The following is a 23,734-nucleotide window of genomic DNA, read 5'->3' on the forward strand; positions in this document are numbered from 1 at the left end:
ATTTATTTATTTTTCTCAGAATTTGACTTTTTTCCAAACTTCGACTTTTTCTTTACTTTTTTTCCATCTTCGACTTTTTTCTAGTAATTTGACTTTTTTTCTCAAAATTCAGAAACCTGACTTGTCTCAATTTTGATGAACTGAAACCTGACAATTCTCACAGTTTGACTTTCTTCTCAGATTCTGACTTTTTTCTCAGATGTTGATTATATTCTTAGATTTCTGACTTTTTTTAATCAAAATTCTAAGCAAACAAACTTTTTTTTTTAATTCTGACTATTCCTCAAGATATTTCCTTCCTATGGTTTCCTATATCCTAAGTATGTCTGATTAATAGCAATACATCAACTTGGGCTTACTGACACCACAGAGCACACACTCTAAGTTTACCATTTTAATTAGATGACGGATATTCAATACAGATTGAAGTCTGTATACAGCAACACAAGTCTAATAATACAAAATTATACAAGTCTAATTATATCTGTGTGTAGTTCAGAGTGTGGTGCGTTCAGGGACCCTCACTAAACCTAATTATACATGTGTGTAGTTCAGAGTGTGGTGCGTTCAGGGACCCTCACTAACCCTAATTATATATGTGTGTAGTTCAGAGTGTGGTGCGTTCACGGACCCTCAGTAACCCAGCTGTGTGTGCGTGTAGTTCAGAGTGTGGTGCGTTCAGGGACCCTCAGTAACTGATTATATCTGTGTATAGTTCAGAGTGTGGTGCGTTCAAGGACCCTCACTAACCCTAAGTATATATGTGTGTAATTCAGAGTGTGGTGCGTTCAGGGACCCTCAGTAACCCAGCTGTGTGTGTGTTCAGAGTGTGGTGCGTAATTAGACTTGTCAGCAACAATTTATATTTATCAAAGTGACATTAAAAACAGGTTTGCTATCTTCTTCTGCTCGTCTTCACTGCAGCATCAGTGCTCAAACATTTCCTGTAGAAGTAAAACAATATTAGATCAAGAGGAAAGGTTTTACTGTGAACTCTTTCAGCTTGTATTTGAAACGGTATGCCTACCTGCTCCAGATCCTTCTCCACGTTATTGTTAGAGGAGGGTTCCTGCAGCAAACACAGCGCACGTACATATTTAAAGTCAAACAGAAGATGATACATTTCCTGTGAATAAATATGTCTGTCTGACACTCACACTTAAATTACAAGATATAAGGGTGCAATAAATGTGTAATATGGGTGAACATGAAATCAGAGTAATGTTAGCGTAGATATTAATAATTAGAACATAGTAATTCATTAACCGTATAACATGTTGTCTTCGTGTACATTATGTATGGTCTTGTACATATTCTATTTACATGTATATAGACTTCTTGTACAATTATTTAATTATATGTTGCATTGTTGGAGGAGCTCAGGCAACTGTTTTGTATGATAAAGTTATTTATTTATTTACCGCCCGGGAGACCCTCCTCTCTGCTGAGCTCTGCTGAGCAAACACAACGGCATCGTGGACGGAGAGGAAGAGGTTACTGCGGGAAATATTCCCGTCATCAAACGCGCCTCCGGCCTCCAGCTCCTCGTACACCTGAGCTGCCAGGCAACACATATCACAGGAAGATTTATCAATATCATCAATATATCACAGGTCTCAGATATATACAGAGCCTGTCTCTGATTGGCTGAAACACCAAACAGATCATTGCAGCATTACCCATAATCCCCTCTGTTTCAGCCCTGTTTCCAAAGTGCTGATTCTCTGTCTGTTACTTCAGATGGAAATAAGGAGCCCCTCCCCACGCCCCTCTGAGAGACATTTGGTTACAAAGAACTCAAAGGTGCTCTAGAGGAGATTCAGGTGATAAGGGGGGGGGGGGGGGGGGGTTACCTTGGTTGGTGATTGGCTAATGGCAGCACATCGTTATGACATCATAAAGTGGCCAAAATCTGATCAGCTCATTTTCAGACAGGTTTTTATAGAAATGGATCAAAAAAAGAGAGAATCTTTGTTCCTGAAGCTTTCAGAGTCTCTTTCCACAGAGGGGACACATGTTGATGTAGAAGAGACATGAAGAAGAGGGGACACATGTTGATGTAGAAGAGACATGAAGAAGAGGGGACACATGTTGATGTAGAAGAGACATGAAGAAGAGGGGACACATGTTGATGTAGAAGAGACATGTAGAAGAGGGGACACATGTTGATGTAGAAGAGACATGAAGAAGAGGGGACACATGTTGATGTAGAAGAGACATGAAGAAGAGGGGACACATGTTGATGTAGAAGAGACATGAAGAAGAGGGGACACATGTTGATGTAGAAGAGACATGAAGAAGAGGGGACACATGTTGATGTAGAAGAGACATGAAGAAGAGGGGACACATGTTGATGTAGGAGAGACATGAATAAGAGGGGACACATGTTGATGTAGAAGAGACATGGAGAAGAAGGGGACACATGTTGATGTAGAAGAGACATGAAGAAGAGGGGACACATGTTGATGTAGAAGAGACATGAAGAAGAGGGGACACATGTTGATGTAGAAGAGACATGAAGAAGAGGGGACACATGTTGATGTAGAAGAGACACGAAGAAGAGGGGACACATGTTGATGTAGGAAGAGACATGAAGAAGAGGGGACACATGTTGATGTAGAAGAGACATGGAGAAGAGGGGACACATGTTGATGTAGAAGAGACATGAAGAAGAGGGGACACATGTTGATGTAGAAGAGACCAGATCTTACCTTGGACGTTAGCCAGGTACAGTTTAATGCCCAGCGCCGTGTAGCTGGAGTTCATCTGTGAGGCAATAAAGGGAAGGAGAGCGTTGGAATAGAACTTTCTAGAACTTTCTTACACTCACACCTACAAATATATAAAGGTGTAATATGGGCGAACATATTGAAAGAAATCACAGTCATTTCAGCGTAGATATGAATAATTAGAAAATAGCAATGAATTAATCAACCGTATTTAATTGTCTCAATGTACATTATTTAATTTCATATTCTGTTCTTGTACTTATCATATTCTAGTTACATGTCTTCTTGCACTATTTTTGTATTTTATTATATAAGTTGCATTGTTGGAGGAGCTCAGGTCAGAATAATTTAATTGCCATTTCTACACTGTAGCTTGTGTGCAGGGGTGGGAAGTAGTGGAGTACAAATACTTTGTTGCTGTACTTAAGTACATTTTTCTGGTATCAGTACTTTACTCCACTACTTATTTTTCTGACGACTTTTACTTTTACTTCTTACATGTTGAACACAAATACCTGTACTTTCTACTTCTCACATGTTGAACACAAATACCTGTACTTTCTACTTCTTACATGTTGAACTCAAATACCTGTACTTTCTAATTCTTACATGTTGAACACAAATACCTGTACTTTCTACTTCTTACATGTTGAACACAAATACCTGTACTTTCTACTTCTCACATGTTGAACACAAATACCTGTACTTTCTACTTCTTACATGTTGAACTCAAATACCTGTACTTTCTAATTCTTACATGTTGAACACAAATACCTGTACTTTCTACTTCTTACATGTTGAACACAAATACCTGTACTTTCTACTTCTTACATGTTGAACTCAAATACCTGTACTTTCTACTTCTTACATGTTGAACATCAAATACCTGTACTTTCTACTTCTTACATGTTGAACACAAATACCTGTACTTTCTACTTCTTACATGTTGAACTCAAATACCTGTACTTTCTACTTCTTACATGTTGAACTCAAATACCTGTACTTTCTACTTCTTACATGTTGAACCCAAATACCTGTACTTTCTACTTCTTACATGTTGAACTCAAATACCTGTACTTTCTACTTCTTACATGTTGAACTCAAATACCGTACTTTCTACTTCTTACATGTTGAACTCAAATACCTGTACTTTCTACTTCTTACATGTTGAACCCAAATACCTGTACTTTCTACTTCTTACATGTTGAACTCAAATACCGGTACTTTCTACTTCTTATATGTTGAACCCAAATACCTGTACTTTCTACTTCTTACATGTTGAACCCAAATACCTGTACTTTCTACTTCTCACATGTTGAACACAAATACCTGTACTTTCTACTTCTTACATGTTGAACTCAAATACCTGTACTTTCTACTTCTCTCATGTTGAACTCAAATACCTGTACTTTCTACTTCTTACATGTTGAACCCAAATACCTGTACTTTCTACTTCTACATGTTGAACTCAAATACCTGTACTTTCTACTTCTTACATGTTGAACTCAAATACCTGTACTTTCTACTTCTTACATGTTGAACTCAAATACCTGTACTTTCTACTTCTTACATGTTGAACCCAAATACCTGTACTTTCTACTTCTTACATGTTGAACTCAAATACCTGTACTTTCTACTTCTCACATGTTGAACACAAATACCTGTACTTTCTACTTCTTACATGTTGAACTCAAATACCTGTACTTTCTACTTCTCACATGTTGAACTCAAATACCTGTACTTTCTACTTCTTACATGTTGAACTCAAATACCTGTACTTTCTACTTCTTACATGTTGAACACAAATACCTGTACTTTCTACTTCTTACATGTTGAACTCAAATACCTGTACTTTCTACTTCTCACATGTTGAACCAAATACCTGTACTTTCTACTTCTTACATGTTGAACTCAAATACCTGTACTTTCTACTTCTTACATGTTGAACTCAAATACCTGTACTTTCTACTTCTTACATGTTGAACTCAAATACCTGTACTTTCTACTTCTCACATGTTGAACCAAATACCTGTACTTTCTACTTCTTACATGTTGAACACAAATACCTGTACTTTCTACTTCTTACATGTTGAACTCAAATACCTGTACTTTCTACTTCTTACATGTTGAACTCAAATACCTGTACTTTCTACTTCTCACATGTTGAACTCAAATACCTGTACTTTCTACTTCTTACATGTTGAACACAAATACCTGTACTTTCTACTTCTTACATGTTGAACTCAAATACCTGTACTTTCTACTTCTTACATGTTGAACCCAAATACCTGTACTTTCTACTTCTTACATGTTGAACTCAAATACCTGTACTTTCTACTTCTTACATGTTGAACTGAAATACCTGTACTTTCTACTTCTTACATGTTGAACTCAAATACCTGTACTTTCTACTTCTCACATGTTGAACCCAAATACCTGTACTTTCTACTTCTTACATGTTGAACTCAAATACCTGTACTTTCTACTTCTTACATGTTGAACCCAAATACCTGTACTTTCTACTTCTTACATGTTGAACCCAAATACCTGTACTTTCTACTTCTCACATGTTGAACTCAAATACCTGTACTTTCTACTTCTTACATGTTGAACTCAAATACCTGTACTTTCTACTTCTTACATGTTGAACTCAAATACCTGTACTTTCTACTTCTCACATGTTGAACTCAAATACCTGTACTTTCTACTTCTTACATGTTGAACCCAAATACCTGTACTTTCTACTTCTCACATGTTGAACCCAAATACCTGTACTTTCTACTTCTTACATGTTGAACTCAAATACCTGTACTTTCTACTTCTTACATGTTGAACTCAAATACCTGTACTTTCTACTTCTTACATGTTGAACTCAAATACCTGTACTTTCTACTTCTACATGTTGAACTCAAATACCTGTACTTTCTACTTCTTACATGTTGAACTCAAATACCTGTACTTTCTACTTCTTACATGTTGAACTCAAATACCTGTACTTTCTACTTCTTACATGTTGAACTCAAATACCTGTACTTTCTACTTCTACATGTTGAACTCAAATACCTGTACTTTCTACTTCTTACATGTTGAACTCAAATACCTGTACTTTCTACTTCTTACATGTTGAACTCAAATACCTGTACTTTCTACTTCTTACATGTTGAACCAAATACCTGTACTTTCTACTTCTTACATGTTGAACTCAAATACCTGTACTTTCTACTTCTACATGTTGAACTCAAATACCTGTACTTTCTACTTCTTACATGTTGAACTCAAATACCTGTACTTTCTACTTCTCACATGTTGAACTCAAATACCTGTACTTTCTACTTCTTACATGTTGAACTCAAATACCTGTACTTTCTACTTCTTACATGTTGAACTCAAATACCTGTACTTTCTACTTCTTACATGTTGAACTCAAATACCTGTACTTTCTACTTCTTACATGTTGAACCCAAATACCTGTACTTTCTACTTCTTACATGTTGAACTCAAATACCTGTACTTTCTACTTCTCTAATGTTGAACTCAAATACCTGTACTTTCTACTTCTTACATGTTGAACTCAAATACCTGTACTTTCTACTTCTCACATGTTGAACTCAAATACCTGTACTTTCTACTTCTTACATGTTGAACTCAAATACCTGTACTTTCTACTTCTCACATGTTGAACTCAAATACCTGTACTTTCTACTTCTTACATGTTGAACTCAAATACCTGTACTTTCTACTTCTCACATGTTGAACTCAAATACCTGTACTTTCTACTTCTTACATGTTGAACTCAAATACCTGTACTTTCTACTTCTTACATGTTGAACTCAAATACCTGTACTTTCTACTTCTCTACATGTTGAACCCAAATACCTGTACTTTCTACTTCTTACATGTTGAACTCAAATACCTGTACTTTCTACTTCTTACATGTTGAACTCAAATACCTGTACTTTCTACTTCTTACATGTTGAACCTAAATACCTGTACTTTCTACTTCTTACATGTTGAACCCAAATACCTGTACTTTCTACTTCTACATGTTGAACATCAAATACCTGTACTTTCTACTTCTTACATGTTGAACTCAAATACCTGTACTTTCTACTTCTTACATGTTGAACTCAAATACCTGTACTTTCTACTTCTTACATGTTGAACCCAAATACCTGTACTTTCTACTTCTTACATGTTGAACTCAAATACCTGTACTTTCTACTTCTACATGTTGAACCCAAATACCTGTACTTTCTACTTCTTACATGTTGAACCAAATACCTGTACTTTCTACTTCTACATGTTGAACCAAATACCGGTACTTTCTACTTCTACATGTTGAACTCAAATACCTGTACTTTCTACTTCTCACATGTTGAACTCAAATACCTGTACTTTCTACTTCTTACATGTTGAACTCAAATACCTGTACTTTCTACTTCTTACATGTTGAACTCAAATACCTGTACTTTCTACTTCTCACATGTTGAACCCAAATACCGGTACTTTCTACTTCTGACATGTTGAACTCAAATACCTGTACTTTCTACTTCTCACATGTTGAACTCAAATACCTGTACTTTCTACTTCTTACATGTTGAACTCAAATACCTGTACTTTCTACTTCTTACATGTTGAACCCAAATACCTGTACTTTCTACTTCTTACATGTTGAACTCAAATACCTGTACTTTCTACTTCTTACATGTTGAACTCAAATACCTGTACTTTCTTACTTCTTTACATGTTGAACTCAAATACCTGTACTTTCTACTTCTTACATGTTGAACCCAAATACCTGTACTTTCTACTTCTTACATGTTGAACTCAAATACCTGTACTTTCTACTTCTTACATGTTGAACACAAATACCTGTACTTTCTACTTCTCACATGTTGAACACAAATACCTGTACTTTCTACTTCTCACATGTTGAACCCAAATACCTGTACTTTCTACTTCTTACATGTTGAACACAAATACCTGAACTTTCTACTTCTTACATGTTGAACACAAATACCTGAACTTTCTACTTCTTACATGTTGAACACAAATACCTGTATACTTTCTTCTTCTTACATGTTGAACTCAAATACCTGTACTTTCTACTTCTTACATGTTGAACTCAAATACCTGTACTTTCTACTTCTCACATGTTGAACACTAATACCTGTACTTTCTACTTCTTACATGTTGAACACAAATACCTGTACTTTCTTCTTCTTACATGTTGAACTCAAATACCTGTACTTTCTACTTCTTACATGTTGAACACAAATACCTGTACTTTCTTCTTCTTACATGTTGAACTCAAATACCTGTACTTTCTACTTCTTACATGTTGAACTCAAATAGCTGTACTTTCTACTTCTTACATGTTGAACTCAAATACCTGTACTTTCTACTTCTTACATGTTGAACTCAAATACCTGTACTTTCTACTTCTTACATGTTGAACTCAAATACCTGTACTTTCTTCTTTTTACATGTTGAACTCAAATACCTGTACTTTCTACTTCTTACATGTTGAACCCAAATACCTGTACTTTCTACTTCTTACATGTTGAACTCAAATACCTGTACTTTCTACTTCTTACATGTTGAACACAAATACCTGTACTTTCTACTTCTCACATGTTGAACACAAATACCTGTACGTTCTACTTCTCACATGTTGAACCCAAATACCTGTACTTTCTACTTCTTACATGTTGAACACAAATACCTGAACTTTCTACTTCTTACATGTTGAACTCAAATACCTGTACTTTCTACTTCTTACATGTTGAACACAAATACCTGTACTTTCTACTTCTTACATGTTGAACTCAAACACCTGTACTTTCTACTTCTTACATGTTGAACTCAAATACCTGTACTTTCTACTTCTTACATGTTGAACTCAAATACCTGTACTTTCTACTTCTCTCATGTTGAACACAAATACCTGTACTTTCTACTTCTTACATGTTGAACTCAAATACCTGTACTTTCTACTTCTCTCATTTTCCAAACAGCTGGTTCCTTTAGTCTGAATGTGTGTTGGTGCGTGATCATTATTCTTTAGAGTCACTGCGTGCCTATTGGTTGGAACACGCTCCGTGTATCCATCACTTCCTGGTCTTCTCTAAAGGAGAGGGACCAATGGAAACGTTGTCATGTTGCCGTTGTTCAGCATGGAAACATTCATTAGCTAACAATGACATTATTGTTCTATTGATATAAAGGGAGGTCAGGTACTCTTTAAAGCAGCTGCTAGCTATGGGTACTTTTTACTGAAGTACACTTCAAAGCCTCTTTACTTTGACTTGAGTAAAGAAGTTTAGTCAGTACTTCTACTTTCACCAGAGTATTTTTAAACACGAGTATCTGTACTTCTACTTGAGTAAATGTGCATTTGACAATAAAACCATTGAATCTTTGATGTTTTCCCAATTTTTTTTCATCGTAAACGTTTCTAACCTTTATCAGCGTGTTGATGCCCGTCAGGTCCATGAAGCAGACGCCTGGCAGGTCCAGGATCAGTGTGTGGAAGGGGGTGGGCTTCAGCTCCAGGGTGGGCGGGGGGGGATCCTGCTCCCCCACATTGGCGTCACCAGAGTTGAAGTTAACGTAGCTGATGTTTTGGCTGCTCGTATCAAAGTCATCCTGCATCTCCAGCTGAGAGATGACCTGCGTTCAGAGGAGAGAGGAAGGTCACGGGAGAATACAATAATATATAAAACTTGGTCTGTTGTCTATTGTCTGTGTGCAAGGTCCTCAACAGCCTCATTATATTATATCTATGTTATAAGTATATATCTTTCTTTCATTTTTCTGTATTTATTTATTCTGTATTACTTTTGTTCTACTATTACGAATTGTTTACTTTTAGTTATTATATTGTATTTATTTCCTTGCCTATCTTACCTTCATGTATTAATCATGTACAGATACTGCATGAATGTGTTAACCTCTGACTTGAATTATGTTTTAAGTTTGTTCTGTTTCAAATTGTGAAAGCACTTTGAGCTGTGTATGAAGTGTGCAGTACAAATAAATAGAGTTATTATTATTTTAATTATTTTATAAACGTGATCCCACCTGAGACTTCACGGTCACCAGAGTGCTGGATTTCCTCCTCCTCGCCTCCTTCCTCGCCTCCTTCCTCTCCTCTTTCTCTTTCCCATTCTCCTCTTTCTCCAAGAACTTCCTCCTGGCCAGGATCAGTTTTCCAGGATCCAGTCCGGTCTGAAAACAAAAATAAACTTAAAAAAACTGCACAAAATACTCACAAAGAGTGACAGAAAAAAGGTGGAAGTGTTTAACGTACCTTTTTAATGACCCTCTGACGAAACATTTCGGCATTTGCAAAGTAGAGTGGGGAGCAACAATTCACTATTTTCACACCTGTTATTGAAATGACCTGTGGAGATATTGCAAAAAAGATTCAACACAATTCCTCTGAGACTCTTTGCAGCAACAGAAGATATTCAGTTCTCATACCTTACTGTATACTTTAGGGTTTTTGTAGATGTCTGTATCCATAATCTGAGCGACTGCAGAACCATTACGACTGTGAGAAACAACATTTAAATAAAAAAACACATTAATATACACTCTACTGCTTTTCATTTCAGTTTAAAAAATACGGTGTCAGACAGGAGCAAACACACTACAATGGCACAAAAGATTTCCATTAGGAGAAACAATGCAGCTTCAGAAACAATGCAAATATAAAAACACAAAGGTGCCAAAACACATACAGAGGAAGAAACATCTTCACCAACTTTTGCACCTTTTTGCCATCGTATAAAACGGGCTTATTACACGGCTTAGTTGTATACTCTATTCTGATTGGTCAATTCAGAACACGTGACACTACAGACCGCTGTCAAGGAGTATAATGACCGTTGCTAAGGAGGATCAAGGGGAAAAAACGAAAATAGGGGAAAAGACGGAGCGCTGGACGTCAGATATATCACCAGAAGAAGGCAGACAGGAAGTGAACACTAACAGGAACACGGTATGGGCTACAGACAGGAAGTGAACACTAACAGGAACACGGTGTGGGCTACAGACAGGAAGTGAACACAAACAAGGACACGGTGTGGGCTACAGACAGGAAGTAAACACTAACAAGGACACGGTGTGGGCTACAGACAGGAAGTGAACACTAACAGGGACACGGTGTGGGCTACAGACAGGAAGTGAACACTAACAGGGACACGGTGTGGGCTACAGACAGGAAGTTAACACTAACAGGGACACGATATGGGATAGACAGGAAGTGAACACTAACAAGAACACGGTGTGGGCTATAGACAGGAAGTGAACACTAACAGGAACACGGTGTGGGCTACAGACAGGAAGTGAACACAAACAAGGACACGGTGTGGGCTACAGACAGGAAGTAAACACTAACAAGGACACGGTGTGGGCTACAGACAGGAAGTGAACACTAACAAGGACACGGTATGGATTACAGACAGGAAATAAACACTAACAGGGACACGGTATGGGCTACAGACAGGAAGTAAACACTAACAGGGACACGGTGTGGGCTACAGACAGGAAGTGAACACTAACAGGAACACGGTATGGGCTACAGATAGGAAGTGAACACTAACAGGGATACGGTGTGGGCTACAGACAGGAAGTGAACACTAACAGGAACACGGTATGGGCTACAGATAGGAAGTGAACACTAACAGGGACACGGTGTGGGCTACAGACAGGAAGTAAGAGTTTAAGGACTTGTGGATCAGAAACAGAGTTGGACAGTGCTGCCGTAAAGTTGTTGTTGTCGCAGTTCAAGCCGTTGGTGTGCCGTGGAACGGAGTTTTTTTTTCATGGCGGAAGAAATAGGAAAAAATGTTAGTCTTTAAAATAACTTAAATGAATATTGGGAGTCGACTCATTAGCTGGTTTAGTACAGCATCTGGCCGTGTAATAAGTGCATAGTCGGGTCTTCTTTTCCCCATAATGACCGCCCCGCTGCACATCATCCCTTACTTGCATGGAGTTTACTCACAACTGTGTCTTGAATATGACCACCAGGATGGAGAAGCCCACCCCGACAGCCACTCCGTACGGCAGGCTGAGGAAAAAGGTTGCCAAGAAGGACACGACCCACACACACTGCAGGAGAAAGAATTATACAAATTAAAATAACATATGGGTAATCTTATCGTGCTGCAATAGTATGCAGTGTCATCCCACAGGCCATAAGACTGTTTGCAACTATCAATATTCCAATTACTGCCTATAGACCAGGGGTGTCAAACTCAAGGCCCGGGGGCCAGATCCGGCCCGTGACTTCATTTAATGCGGCCCACAACAGCTCTGAAAGAATATAATATGTTTATTATACGGTTACATGGCGATGTACAGAAGCACGTTGCCCATAAACTACATGTCCCACAATGCATCTCAAATTTGACTTTTTTCTCAGAATTTGACTTTTTTTTCAAAATGTCACTTTTTTTCTTTGACTTTCTTTCTTCAGAATTTGGCTTTTCTTTTTAAATTATTTTGTGACATTCTCACTGAAGAGACTTGCAATTATTTGCCCTAGACTTCTGCTTTCAGACGTAGTTAATGATGAAGTTATTACCCTATCCGATAATAATCCAATGCAGAGGCAATAATGTAATATTATACATTATTTTATATATATTAAATATTTATATATGTATTTTTATATAGTCTTAAAGTTACAACCGGCCCTTTGAGTGCAACCATAATGCTGATGTGGCCCGTGATGAAATTGAGTTTGACACCCCTGATATCGACTATTCTGCACAATTTCTATCATATTCTATTTTATTGTATTTACTTGCACTATCGTATCTGTGTTACTGTGTTGCACCGTTGGAGGAGCCTGTGACCTAAGAATGTCATCATCATATCTACACTGTACTGTAGCTATGCACACATGACAATACAAGCCTTGAATCTTGTATTGCATCTGAGGCTTTCACTCACACAGTCCAGTCTGCTCTTCTTCCATAGGTAGTACGGATCAGAAAGCTGCAGCAGAGTGTTCTTCAGGTTCACTGCTATTAGAGCTCCGAGCACCGACTGAGAAACAAACATTACACCCGTCAGCATGCATGCATTCATCTTACCTTTACCATCATTACAAAACACTCTTCTATTTAACATGTGCAATATTATTAATAATGTTCCTTGATAACGTGCCACTATGTTTTTTTTGCACTATTCAATACTGCTCGTCACTGTACAGTTTTTTATATTCATTATTTGACCGTCTATGTTTCTAGTAGTTATTTAATTGCTCTTGTTACTGCACTGTTAGTGTACAGTTCTATTATAATGCTGCTGTATCTTATTTATCCATGTCATCTGTCAGTTAAAGGGGACCTATCATGCAAAAGGCACTTGTGTACGTCTTTTATACGTGAACATGTGTCCCCGGTGTTCCAGGGAACTCACCAAGTGTCAGAAAACACAACCCTCTCTATTTTCCTCCGTACCAAAATCTCTAAAAAAGGGGCTGCAACGGATCTGATACAGACTGATCCAGATTTGAACACTTCTATGACGTCACAGAAGTGGTGCTACGGCTATTGGGCCGACTCCACCAATCAGGAGGAGACAGCCACGGACTGCCGTTCGAAAGCGCTGGAGACGCTGTAGTACACATGCCAGGCCTGTAGATGGTGCTGTTCTCACAGAATCAGCCACAGAATCATGGTATTTTGAAAAATAAAAAGTATAAATATGCCTTTATATAGGTATGGTCCTACACTATATTATTCAAATATAGCATGATAGGTCCACTTTAATGTATCATTGGTGCTCGAGTTGACCGCCTGAACTAGCTCGCAGGCTTCGCCCCATTACTTCATGAATTTATTTAACAGACTGTACGTGGTTTGTCATGCTTTGCTTTCTGTTTATTTTGTTCACGCATGTCTGTGAGACGTTGCTTTTGTCTGGACCCCCTTGAAAACCAGATGGTGCATCTCAAGGGGGTTTATCCTAATAAATACATCTCTATAATAAAAGCAACAATCTACAAGATATCTTGCTCCTCTGTGCTCTTACCTTGGGAAGAGGCTTCAGGAAGGCTCCCAGTGAGAGCATGGTCACCATGACAACCAGCATCACGCACAGACTGGCAAACTGAGAGAGGAGAGACGCAGGAGCAGAGGTTAGCAGCAGTTATGGTCTTATAGTGCATGTCAGGAAATACACACAATACGTGACCTCAAGCTAGGTTTATTCACAAACAGTTATGATTCAAATTAAATAAGACAAATTGCAGAAATGCAAATTAAAATCTATGTAAAAAGAAACATTAACAAACAATAATACACCTAACAGTAACCTGAAACCCAACTTATCTAATTATATGTCGACAGATATGTGGAAAGTGGAAATTAAAGCACAATTTAGTACTTTGATTACAAAGTTACTAGTTTCGAAGTCACCAGACTTTAACATGCAGTATTTTAGTAGCTCTCAGCATATAAAGACATGTTCACATACAGTAGTTATGACTCTAGTTCCATACACTCTGCAGACCAAACAAAGGTGTGTATACTTAGCTCAACAGTCATTTGTATCGCTTGAAAATAAGCATTATTCTGCATGCAAGACAAATAATAAGTCTGTAATTGACCATATAAACATTGTACATATATGTATGTATTATACGAATCACCTGAGATGTCCCCCCTGCGCTGTCCACAGCCAGCGTCACGGAGAGAGCGCAGCAGATCACATGGATCTTAAAGAAGGAGCCCAGGAAGTTACTGCAGCCCAGAGCCAGCATCTCCTGCTCAACAACACGCAAGATGTGTTCACAAAGATTCAAATAAACATATGGAACTTGTAGCTTTGGGGTTTAGAGAGATCGAATTGTTTTTATAAAAAAAAAAAAATTCATTATAATTGTATTATATTTTTGTATTCTTATTTTATATATTTTTGTATTCTTATTTTTTTATTTGTAATTTATTCTTATTTTACTATTTTTAATTACTTTGTTAAATTGTTGTTTTAGTCTTATTCTAAATTATTGTTTTATTCTTATTTTAAATAATTTTGTATTCTTGTTTTTTTAAAAAAAAAAGATATTCTTATTTTTTATTCTCATTTTTAATTATTATTTTATATTCTTATTTTTGTATTCTTATTTTTGTATTCTTATGTTTGTTGATTTCTCTTCGGTTTTAAGTGTGTTTATCGATCACGTGATCATTGATTAGTTGTTATACCTGGCAATGGGGAGTTTTGGGAGACGGGTAATTTTTTGTTTGTGAGGCACTTTGTGTTATCTTTTGAGTATGAAAAGTGCTACATTAATAAAGTTTGATTTCATTTAATGAGTAGTAGTTTTCCCACCTGGTTGGGGTCCACGTCATATCCGTGCTTTGCAGCCAGAGTGCGTCCCATGGCGAGATTAATGACGTACCCGACCACAGCGAGAGAGAAGGCCGTGCCCAGCATCTCCTCCCACTGACCCACATTAGGGAGGATGGGGGCTGGGAACCTGCAGAACAAAGACATCTATTTCTGAAAACAAATCTAATTCTCAGTTAAAAGTCAAAATCTGAGAAAAAAGTAATAATGTAATATGAGAGAAAAATCTGAATTCCGAGAAAAATGAAAAAAAGTGTAATTCTGAAAAAAAAGGCAAAATCTTAGAAATAAGCCAGAAATCTGAATTCTGAGAAAAAAGTTCGAATTCTGAGAAAAAAGTCAATATATGAGAAAAAAAATCTAATTCTCTGAGAAAAAAGTAATAATCTAAAAATAAAAGTGAAAATATCCGGAAAAAAACAGAATCTGCAGGAAATATGAGCGGCACAAGTCATTTAATAGAAGATGCATCCATTGATTCTTTAATTTAAGTTTGATGATGTATGCTTTACCCCAGAGCGATTTCTCCCACGATGTCCATGTGATATTTCTCAGGAAGATGCAGAGGGCCGGAGATCGCCGTGGAAACGACCACCTGCAACAGGAACATGGATCAGAAATCCTTAGTTCGCCACACCAAAGTGTTACAAGCAAGAGAGGGTGCAGGTACATTCAGTAGACGAGCAGATTACATAAAGAGGCAAGCACACAATCAAATAAGTAACTATCCCTCTTACACAAACTTTAAACTACTTGTTATTGCTTCACAATGCAGAAGTATATTAGGCGCTTTCACACCTGAGTACTTTTATCCGTACTTTTCCCGTTTAGTTCCATTAGTACCTGGAATTTTGCGTTCACACCAAAAAGAGAACTTAGTTCATGAGAACTTTTACCCCCTTTTCAGTGCCTGCTAGCCTGGGGAGAAAAAAGTACCAAGTTCTGATTGGCTGGGCGAATTGCAAACCACGCCCCGTAAAACTCTGAAAAGCTTTGTGAAGCCGCCATTGTATTTGCTGGCATTAGCATTATTAGCATTAGCATTAGCCCCGTGCACCAAATGAGAGAGAATAACTTATGGCAACACAAAAGAAAACATGGGGCGGTGGAGATGAGGAGGTGTCGGATTTCTGCCGATTTACTCGGAAGGCTTCAGTAGAAGCCAGTCCCCACCTCCGGGGACTTCTGGTCCGCACCGCGTGTGGTGGAATAGCACCCATTGACTAGAGTGGCCGCGATCTTTGCAGCCGTAACGCGGCCGTAACGCTGCAAACGTAACGCAGCGAAAACGGACCCGGTGGAAACTGGGGGTAAGTGCTGGGCACTAACGGCCCGTCCACACAGCGGAGTGCGTTGAAGCTTCCAACACTTCTGCCCATTCACTTTGAATGGGGTGACATCACTTTTAGCCGAACTGCATTTTGGGAAGCGACGCGGAGCGTTGCTGGCTTCAAAAGTTGAGCAATGTTCAACTTTTGACGCCTCGACGGAGGCGTCAGCCAATGAAATCCCGTTTATGCAAATCTGCCAGGACAAGCGCTAGCTAGTCAAACCGCGTGTATGCTGGGAGAGACTACGCAGGTCATGGAGGGAGGTGGCAGAGACAGTGGGTGAAACTGGTAGGTTTTCGCCTGTTTGGGGAGTTTATATCCAGTTTACTTCGTTTCATGTGATTGGTTGTTGGTCGCGTTGCTCGCAAAAAATCCCCAAGCTTCAGATACGCCCACCTCCAAGCGTCAACGCACGCTGCTGTGTGGACGCTCCGTAAGGATGGCAAAGTATTTGGTGTGAAAGCGGATATTGATTTTTTTGCCTTTGTTCTCAGATGATGAAGATTTTTAAAAAGTTCTCATAAAAATCTGAAAAAAACCTGGAAAATAAATCTAAATCTTAGAAAGAAGACATGAGAAAATGTGCAAATCTGAAAAAAGCCAGAAATATGACGAAAAATCTAAATATGAGGAAAAAGTCAGAATTCTGAATTCTCAGAAAAAAGTCAATAGCTGAAGAAAAAAAAATCTATTTCATAAAGGGTTAGGAATCTAATACTGAGAAAAAAGTAATAATCTGAAAAAAAGTCTAAATCTTAGAAAAAATCTGAATTCGAGAAAAATGTCAAAATATGAAAAGAATGACAAAATCAGAGAATAAATTAGAAAAAACAAATATGAGAAAAAGTCAGAAGTATGAGAAGTAGTCAGAAACTCAAGACCTGAGAATAATAGTCAATATTACATTACATTTAGCTGACACTTTTATCCAAAGCGACTTACAATAAGTGCGTTCGACCAACAAAATACAAACTTGAAGAAAACAGAATCATAAAGTACATCAGGTTTCATAGAGCCAAGTATTTCAAGTGCTACTTAACTGGCTTCAGATAAGCCAGCCCTTTATTAGTATATAAGTGCTTTGTTAATAGTTCTATCGCTCGAGGTGGAGTCGAAAGAGATGAGTTTTCAGTCTGCGCCGGAAGGTGTGTAAGCTATCTGCTGTCCTGATGTCAATGGGGAGCTCATTCCACCATTTTGGAGCCAGGATAGCAAACCCACGTGTTTTTGCTGATGGGAACTTGGGTCCCCTTCGCAGCGATGGTGCAGCGAGTCGTTTGGCTGATGCAGAGCGGAGTGCACATGCTGGGGTGTACAGTTTAACCATGTCCTGGATGTAGGAAGGGCCAGATCCATTCGCAGCATGGTACGCAAGTAGCAGTGTCTTGAAGTGGATTCTAGCAGTTACCGGAAGCCAGTGAAGGGAGCGAAGGAGCGGCGTGGTGTGGGAACCTACCAGGCGAGCCGCTGCATTCTGGATGAGCTGCAGAGGTCGGATGGCACATGCAGGTAGACCAGCCAGGAGGGAGTTATTTACACAATATGTGATTAAAGATCAAAATCTGAAAAAAATATTCAAAAGCTGAGAAAATAGTTCAAATCTGAGAATAAAGTAAAAATCCCCAAAAAAGGAAAATCCTGACACAAAGTCAGAATCCTAAAAAAAAATCTGAACCCTGAAAAAAGTTAGAATTCTGAAACAAAAAATTCAAAAGAATTGAGAAAAAGTGAAATCCAAAATAATCACTGTTACGTTCCCTCCTGGATTAGGGGTACAGAGGGAAGTAGCAACAATATAAAATAACCGGGCGAGAGAAAAGAGGAGAGGGAACTGATTGCTGAAGCCACGAGGTGATGTTTAATAATCAAAAGAAAAAGAGGGCTCACCAGCCTTAAGGTAACTCAGAACAACATTCTCATAAAATAAAGCGACTAACTTAAAAGAATACACAAGGATACACTGGAGCACTTCTAACAGTTAACACAAACACAGGCCTCACCAGAGACAGAGACAGAAGGCGCGTTCACACCGGAGTACTTTTCCCGTTTAGTTCCGTTAGTGCCTGGAATTTTGCGTTCACACCAAAAAGAGAACTTAGTTTCGAGAACTTTTACCCCCCTTTTTTAGTGCCTGCTAGAGAGGTGGGACTTTCCTGGGGAGAAAAAAGTACCAATTTCTGATTGGCTGGGCGAATTGCAAACCACGCCCTGTAAAACTCTGAAAACTTTTGTGAAGCCGCCATTGTATTTGCCGGCATTAGCAGCATTAGCATTAGCCCCGCGCACCAACAGAGAGAGACTAATTTATGGCAACACAAAAAAAAACATGGGAGCGGTGGAGTGATTTCCTTTTTCTCATAAAACTTAAAACAATACACAAGGATACACTGGAGCACTTCTCCTAACAGTTAACAAAAACACAGGCCTCGCACAGAGACAGAGACACCATGCTGCACACTCAGAGGAGAAGGAGAGAGAGAGACTGCAGCCTTCCTCAGGTCCTTTATGGAGGCCCTGATTTGGGATTGGGAGCACCTGGAGGAGAGGCTGCACCTGGAGGGAGACAATCAGGGGGAGAGGGAGAGACACACACACACACACACACACACACACACACCAGCACGTAACACTCACAATAATGATCTCCATGGGGAAGGGGAAGGGCAGTTTGTGGCGGTATCGAGCGTTCAGCTCCTTCACCGCTATCAGCACGACGCTGCTGACCAACGCAAACACCAACGAGGCCACGTTAGTTTCAGGAAGACCCCGGAAGATATCCACCAGAGTCTGCGAATCGAAGAAGGAGAATCCCATATTTACACAGAAACCTTTCTCCCAAAGTGATTCGATGTTTTCTGAGCACATTATCTCGATCTCAATCTTTATTTATTTATATAGCACATTTAAAACAACCTCAGGTGACCAACGTGCTGTACAGGGAACACTACAATATAGAATAACACAATGGGAGTACAACATTTAAACAATAATTAAAAACATGATGGAAAGCAAAATAACTAGAAACATATGAAAACATTTAGAAATGTCAAAATGTCATGTTCAACTATAGTTGTCATGTGTGCGTAGCTGCAGTGTTGTCATGACAAGGAACATCTGAGGCCACAGGCTCCTCCCACAGAGCAACACAATAACACAGATAAAATAGTGCCGGTAAATAAAATAAAATAGTATATATAATAGAAAGTGCAGAGTAGTCTATATTGGAATATTAATATATATGAGTTGCAAACAGATGGATGTTATGGATGTTCTTTCAAAGTTCAGGTGTTCAACAGTCTTTAGTTTTAAAAGCCAGTGCAAAGAGGTGATTTGCAAGAGTCACTCACGTAAATAGCGGCCAGCGGACCACTGTAGGGCGGCACTTTGATGCCGAAGATGTATTTGAGAACAGAGATGAGGATCTGAAGGCCTGCAGCCGTCATGAAGCCTCGGATGAAGGACTCGGACAGATAAATGGCGACAAACCCAAACTGCATGAAGCCCAGGCCGATCTGCACAGAGAAGGTAGGCTATTATTAATGTGGCAATTTTTTAATTAAACCTCACGTTTCTTTCTAACTTTGCATTTAAATCACCTTATAGTTGATTCAATAGTGTGCTGCTCCTTTAAGAGAGTAAGCAGAGCGGTCATTGAAACGCTGGAAAAGTCATGGAAATTCAAAATGCAAATTCCAGGCCCTGGAAAGTTATGGAAAACAATATTTTTCCCAAAGTTTTGGAAAAGTCATGGGAAATGTAACTAAAGTTGCGTAAATATAATTTACATTTTATCTAATCGCCGAAATAATCTGCGGTCGTGAGCTGTCTCGTGTTCCTGTTCGTCCCCCCTAGTTCAGATTGGACCCCCCTAAGTCATTTAGAATAATAAAAATAAATGTTAAAATAATAAAAATGTTGATAATAAATCAGTAAAATCAGGCAAAAATAAGAATTAAATAACATAACACCGAAATAAAGTAACCAAAAACCGAAAAGAAACTAACAAAATCCGCCATTATCCGGAAAAAAATTGCGCACAATTTCGGAGCGCACAATTTCGGAGCGCACAATTCCGGAGCGCACAATTCGGCGCGACCGCCACGACGACTCAGAAGGTGCCCTTTTTTTTTCTCTGAGCACCTGCCCCTATACATGTCTGTGCACGCCACTGACCCGTGTTAAATATGTGTGGATATTTTTAAATAATGGCAATGCTAATCTTGTTAGCTTGTCAATGGCATATTTAATGTTAAGTTAGCATTCATGCTATTGTTAGTCAGCTGTGTAATGCATGAAAATCTCATGTTTGTGTTTATATGTTGTTTACAGCGATTTAAAGCTTCAGTGTTTTTTAATGTGACAACGAAAGGCAAACAAATTGCACCATTAATGTGTGTTTTGTTTCTGTATGAGCAGCATGAAATGAAAACACAAGTACCTTTAAAAGTGTACGTAAGCACTGGAGTAGTAGAGGTTCCTTTCTTTCAATCGACCATTGCAATTTAGTATTGCTACCTTACTAGAGTAAAGGAGAGCAGCAGTAGCTCAGTCTGTAGGGGCGAAGGAACTGAAGGGTTGCTGGTTCGAGTGCCAAATCAGACCAACGCAAATATAAAGTGTGGACTGCAAGCTTGAGCCTCTTCGCTCCATAATAATAAATACAAGTGTTTGTGTTTAGGTCGTATGCATGTGTATTTGTGTATCTGTCAGAGGTGGGAAGTAGTGCAATACCAAATACTTTGTTACTGTCCTTAAGTACATTTTTTCTGGTATCAGTACTTACTGTACAATTTTTACTTGACTTCTTACATGTTTGAACACAAATACCTGTACTTTCTACTTATTACATGTTGAACCCAAATACCTGTACTTTTTACTTCTTACATGTTGAAACTCAAATACCTGTACTTTCTACTTCTTACATGTTGAATCAAATACCTGTACTTGCTACTTCTTACATGTTGAACTCAAATACCTGTACTTCTACTTTCTTTACATGTTGAACTCAAATACCTGTACTTTTACTTCTTACATGTTGAACTCAAATACCTGTACTTTCTACTTCTTACATGTTGAACTCAAATACCTGTACTTTCTACTTCTTACATGTTGAACTCAAATACCTGTACTTTTTGACTCTTACATTGTTGAACTCAAATACCTGTACTTTTCTACTCTTACATGTTGAACTCAATACCTGTACTTTCTACTTCTACATGTTGAACTCAAATACTGTACTTTCTACTTCTTACATGTTGAACTCAAATACCTGTACTTTCCTACTTCTAACATGTTTGAACCCAAATACCTGTACTTTTCTACTTCTACATGTGAACTCAAATACCTGAACTTTCCTATTGGTTTGAACACGATCCGTGTATCCATCACTTCCCTGGTCTTCTCTAAAGAAGAGGGACCAATGGAAACGTTGATCATGTTGCCGTGTTCAGCATGGAAACATTCATTAGCTAACAATGACATTATTGTTCCTATTGATATAAAGGGAGGTCAGGAACTCTTTTAAAGCAGCTGCTAGCTATGGGTACTTTTTACCTGAAGTACCTTCAAAGCCTCTTACTTTTGACTTGAGTAAAGAAGTTAGTCCGTACTTCTACTTTCACCCAGAGTATTTTAAACACGAGTATCTATACTTCTAAAGGATGTGTGTACTTTTACCCTCTCTGAAGCGTTGTTTCAGTACCTGTATGACTGCAGTGAGGCAGGCCAGGGTTCCAGATATCCCCAGACGGACTTCGTTCATCTGCTCCGTGTCGACCACTGTCGCGTTCAGAGTCTCATTGAAGTGACTGAAGTCTGACTCTGGAGCGAGGTGCAGACAACACCATGCCCACCCATGATGCTGAGCACAGCAAACGTTCCTGCACAGGAAGTGCAAGGCCAGTTTATTTATACAGCACTTTTTAACACAAGCAATTCAAAGTGCTTTACAAAAGGAAAGACATTAAGAACATAAAACATATTAGAAACATTAAACAGCAAATGATAACACAAGTACGTGAATAAAAGTTACAGAGCCGTGTGAGACGTGAATAGTTAAATTAAAAGCAGCGGCAAAAAGAAAGTCTTCAGCCTGGATTCTAAAGTCAGAGTAGCAGCGGACCTGCAGGTTTCTGGGAGTTCGTTCCAGATGTTTGTATACATTAATACAATAATATATATATATATATATATATATAAGATTTATCACTGTCATGGTTTGAAATGTGCGGATATAAATGTCCGAGATTTACCGGGGACCATCTGGTGAACCGTGCCCATGAAGAAGTACGGGATGAGGGGGAAGAAGGAGGAGTAGAGGCCGTTCACGGGAGGGAGGTTAGCCAGGAGGGCGAAGGCCATGCCTGGGGGAACAGAAGCCTCTTAATAACACATCAATCATCAGGTGGCAAAAGTACACACATCCTTTCCTCAAGTAGAAGTACAGATACTCGTGTTTAAAAATACTCTGGTGAAAGTAGAAGTACTGACTAAACTTCTTTACTCAAGTAAAAGTAAAGAGGCTTTGAAGTGTACTTCAGTAAAAAGTACCCATAACTAGCAGCTGCTTTAAAGAGTACCTGACCTCCCTTTATATTAATAGAACAATAATGTCATGTTAGCTAATGAATGTTTCCATGCTGAACAACGGTAGAAGTAGAAAGTACAGGTATTTGGGTTCAACATGTAAGAAGTAGAAAGTACAGGTATTGTCTTCAACATGTAAGAAGTAGAAAGTACAGGTATTTGAGTTTCAACATGGTAAGAAGTGAAAGTACAGGTATTGGGTTCAACATGTAAGAAGTAGAAAGTACAGGTATTTGAGTTCAACATGTAGAAGTAGAAAGTACAGGTATTTGGGTTCAACATGTAAGAAGTAGAAAGTACAGGTATTTGTTCAACATGTAAGAAGTAGAAAGTACAGGTATTTGGTTCAACATGTAAGAAGTAGAAGTACAGGTATTTGGGTTCACATGTAAGAAGTAGAAAGTACAGGTATTTGTCAACATGTAAGAAGTAGAAAGTACAGGTATTTGTGTTCAACATGTAAGAAGTAGAAAGTACAGGTATTGTCTTCAACATGTAAGAAGAAGAAAGTACAGGTATTTGTGTTCACATGTAAGAAGTAGAAAGTACAGGTATTTGTTTCAACATGTAAGAAGTAGAAAGTACAGGTATTTGGGTTCAACATGTAAGAAGTAGAAAGTACAGGTATTTGGGTTCAACATGTGAGAGTAGAAAGTACAGAATAAATTAGAAAAAACAAATATGGAAAAAGTCAGAAGTATGAGAAGTAGTCAGAAA

At 38.4% G+C, this 23,734-nt stretch overlaps 1 protein-coding gene across 1 annotated transcript in view; it reads right to left on the reverse strand.

The window, feature by feature from the left end:
* Nucleotides 1-892: 892 nt before the first annotated feature.
* Nucleotides 893-23,734, reverse strand: part of LOC117449048 (solute carrier family 26 member 9-like) — a 32,959-nt gene continuing 10,117 nt past the window's right edge. The window contains exons 7-20 of the mRNA XM_034086410.1: nucleotides 15,614-15,696; nucleotides 15,084-15,231; nucleotides 14,401-14,514; nucleotides 13,782-13,859; nucleotides 12,696-12,791; nucleotides 11,743-11,849; nucleotides 10,215-10,284; nucleotides 10,042-10,134; nucleotides 9,813-9,959; nucleotides 9,192-9,401; nucleotides 2,712-2,766; nucleotides 1,422-1,558; nucleotides 1,028-1,069; nucleotides 893-944 (exon numbers count right to left, since the gene is read on the reverse strand). Of these exons, the coding sequence (XP_033942301.1) occupies nucleotides 927-944; nucleotides 1,028-1,069; nucleotides 1,422-1,558; nucleotides 2,712-2,766; nucleotides 9,192-9,401; nucleotides 9,813-9,959; nucleotides 10,042-10,134; nucleotides 10,215-10,284; nucleotides 11,743-11,849; nucleotides 12,696-12,791; nucleotides 13,782-13,859; nucleotides 14,401-14,514; nucleotides 15,084-15,231; nucleotides 15,614-15,696 (1,398 nt within the window). The 3' untranslated portion in view covers nucleotides 893-926. The remainder of the gene's footprint in view (nucleotides 945-1,027; nucleotides 1,070-1,421; nucleotides 1,559-2,711; nucleotides 2,767-9,191; nucleotides 9,402-9,812; nucleotides 9,960-10,041; nucleotides 10,135-10,214; nucleotides 10,285-11,742; nucleotides 11,850-12,695; nucleotides 12,792-13,781; nucleotides 13,860-14,400; nucleotides 14,515-15,083; nucleotides 15,232-15,613; nucleotides 15,697-23,734) is intronic.

This window comes from Pseudochaenichthys georgianus, chromosome 7 (assembly GCF_902827115.2).
Source record: "Pseudochaenichthys georgianus chromosome 7, fPseGeo1.2, whole genome shotgun sequence".
NCBI classification, from domain to species: domain Eukaryota; kingdom Metazoa; phylum Chordata; class Actinopteri; order Perciformes; family Channichthyidae; genus Pseudochaenichthys; species Pseudochaenichthys georgianus.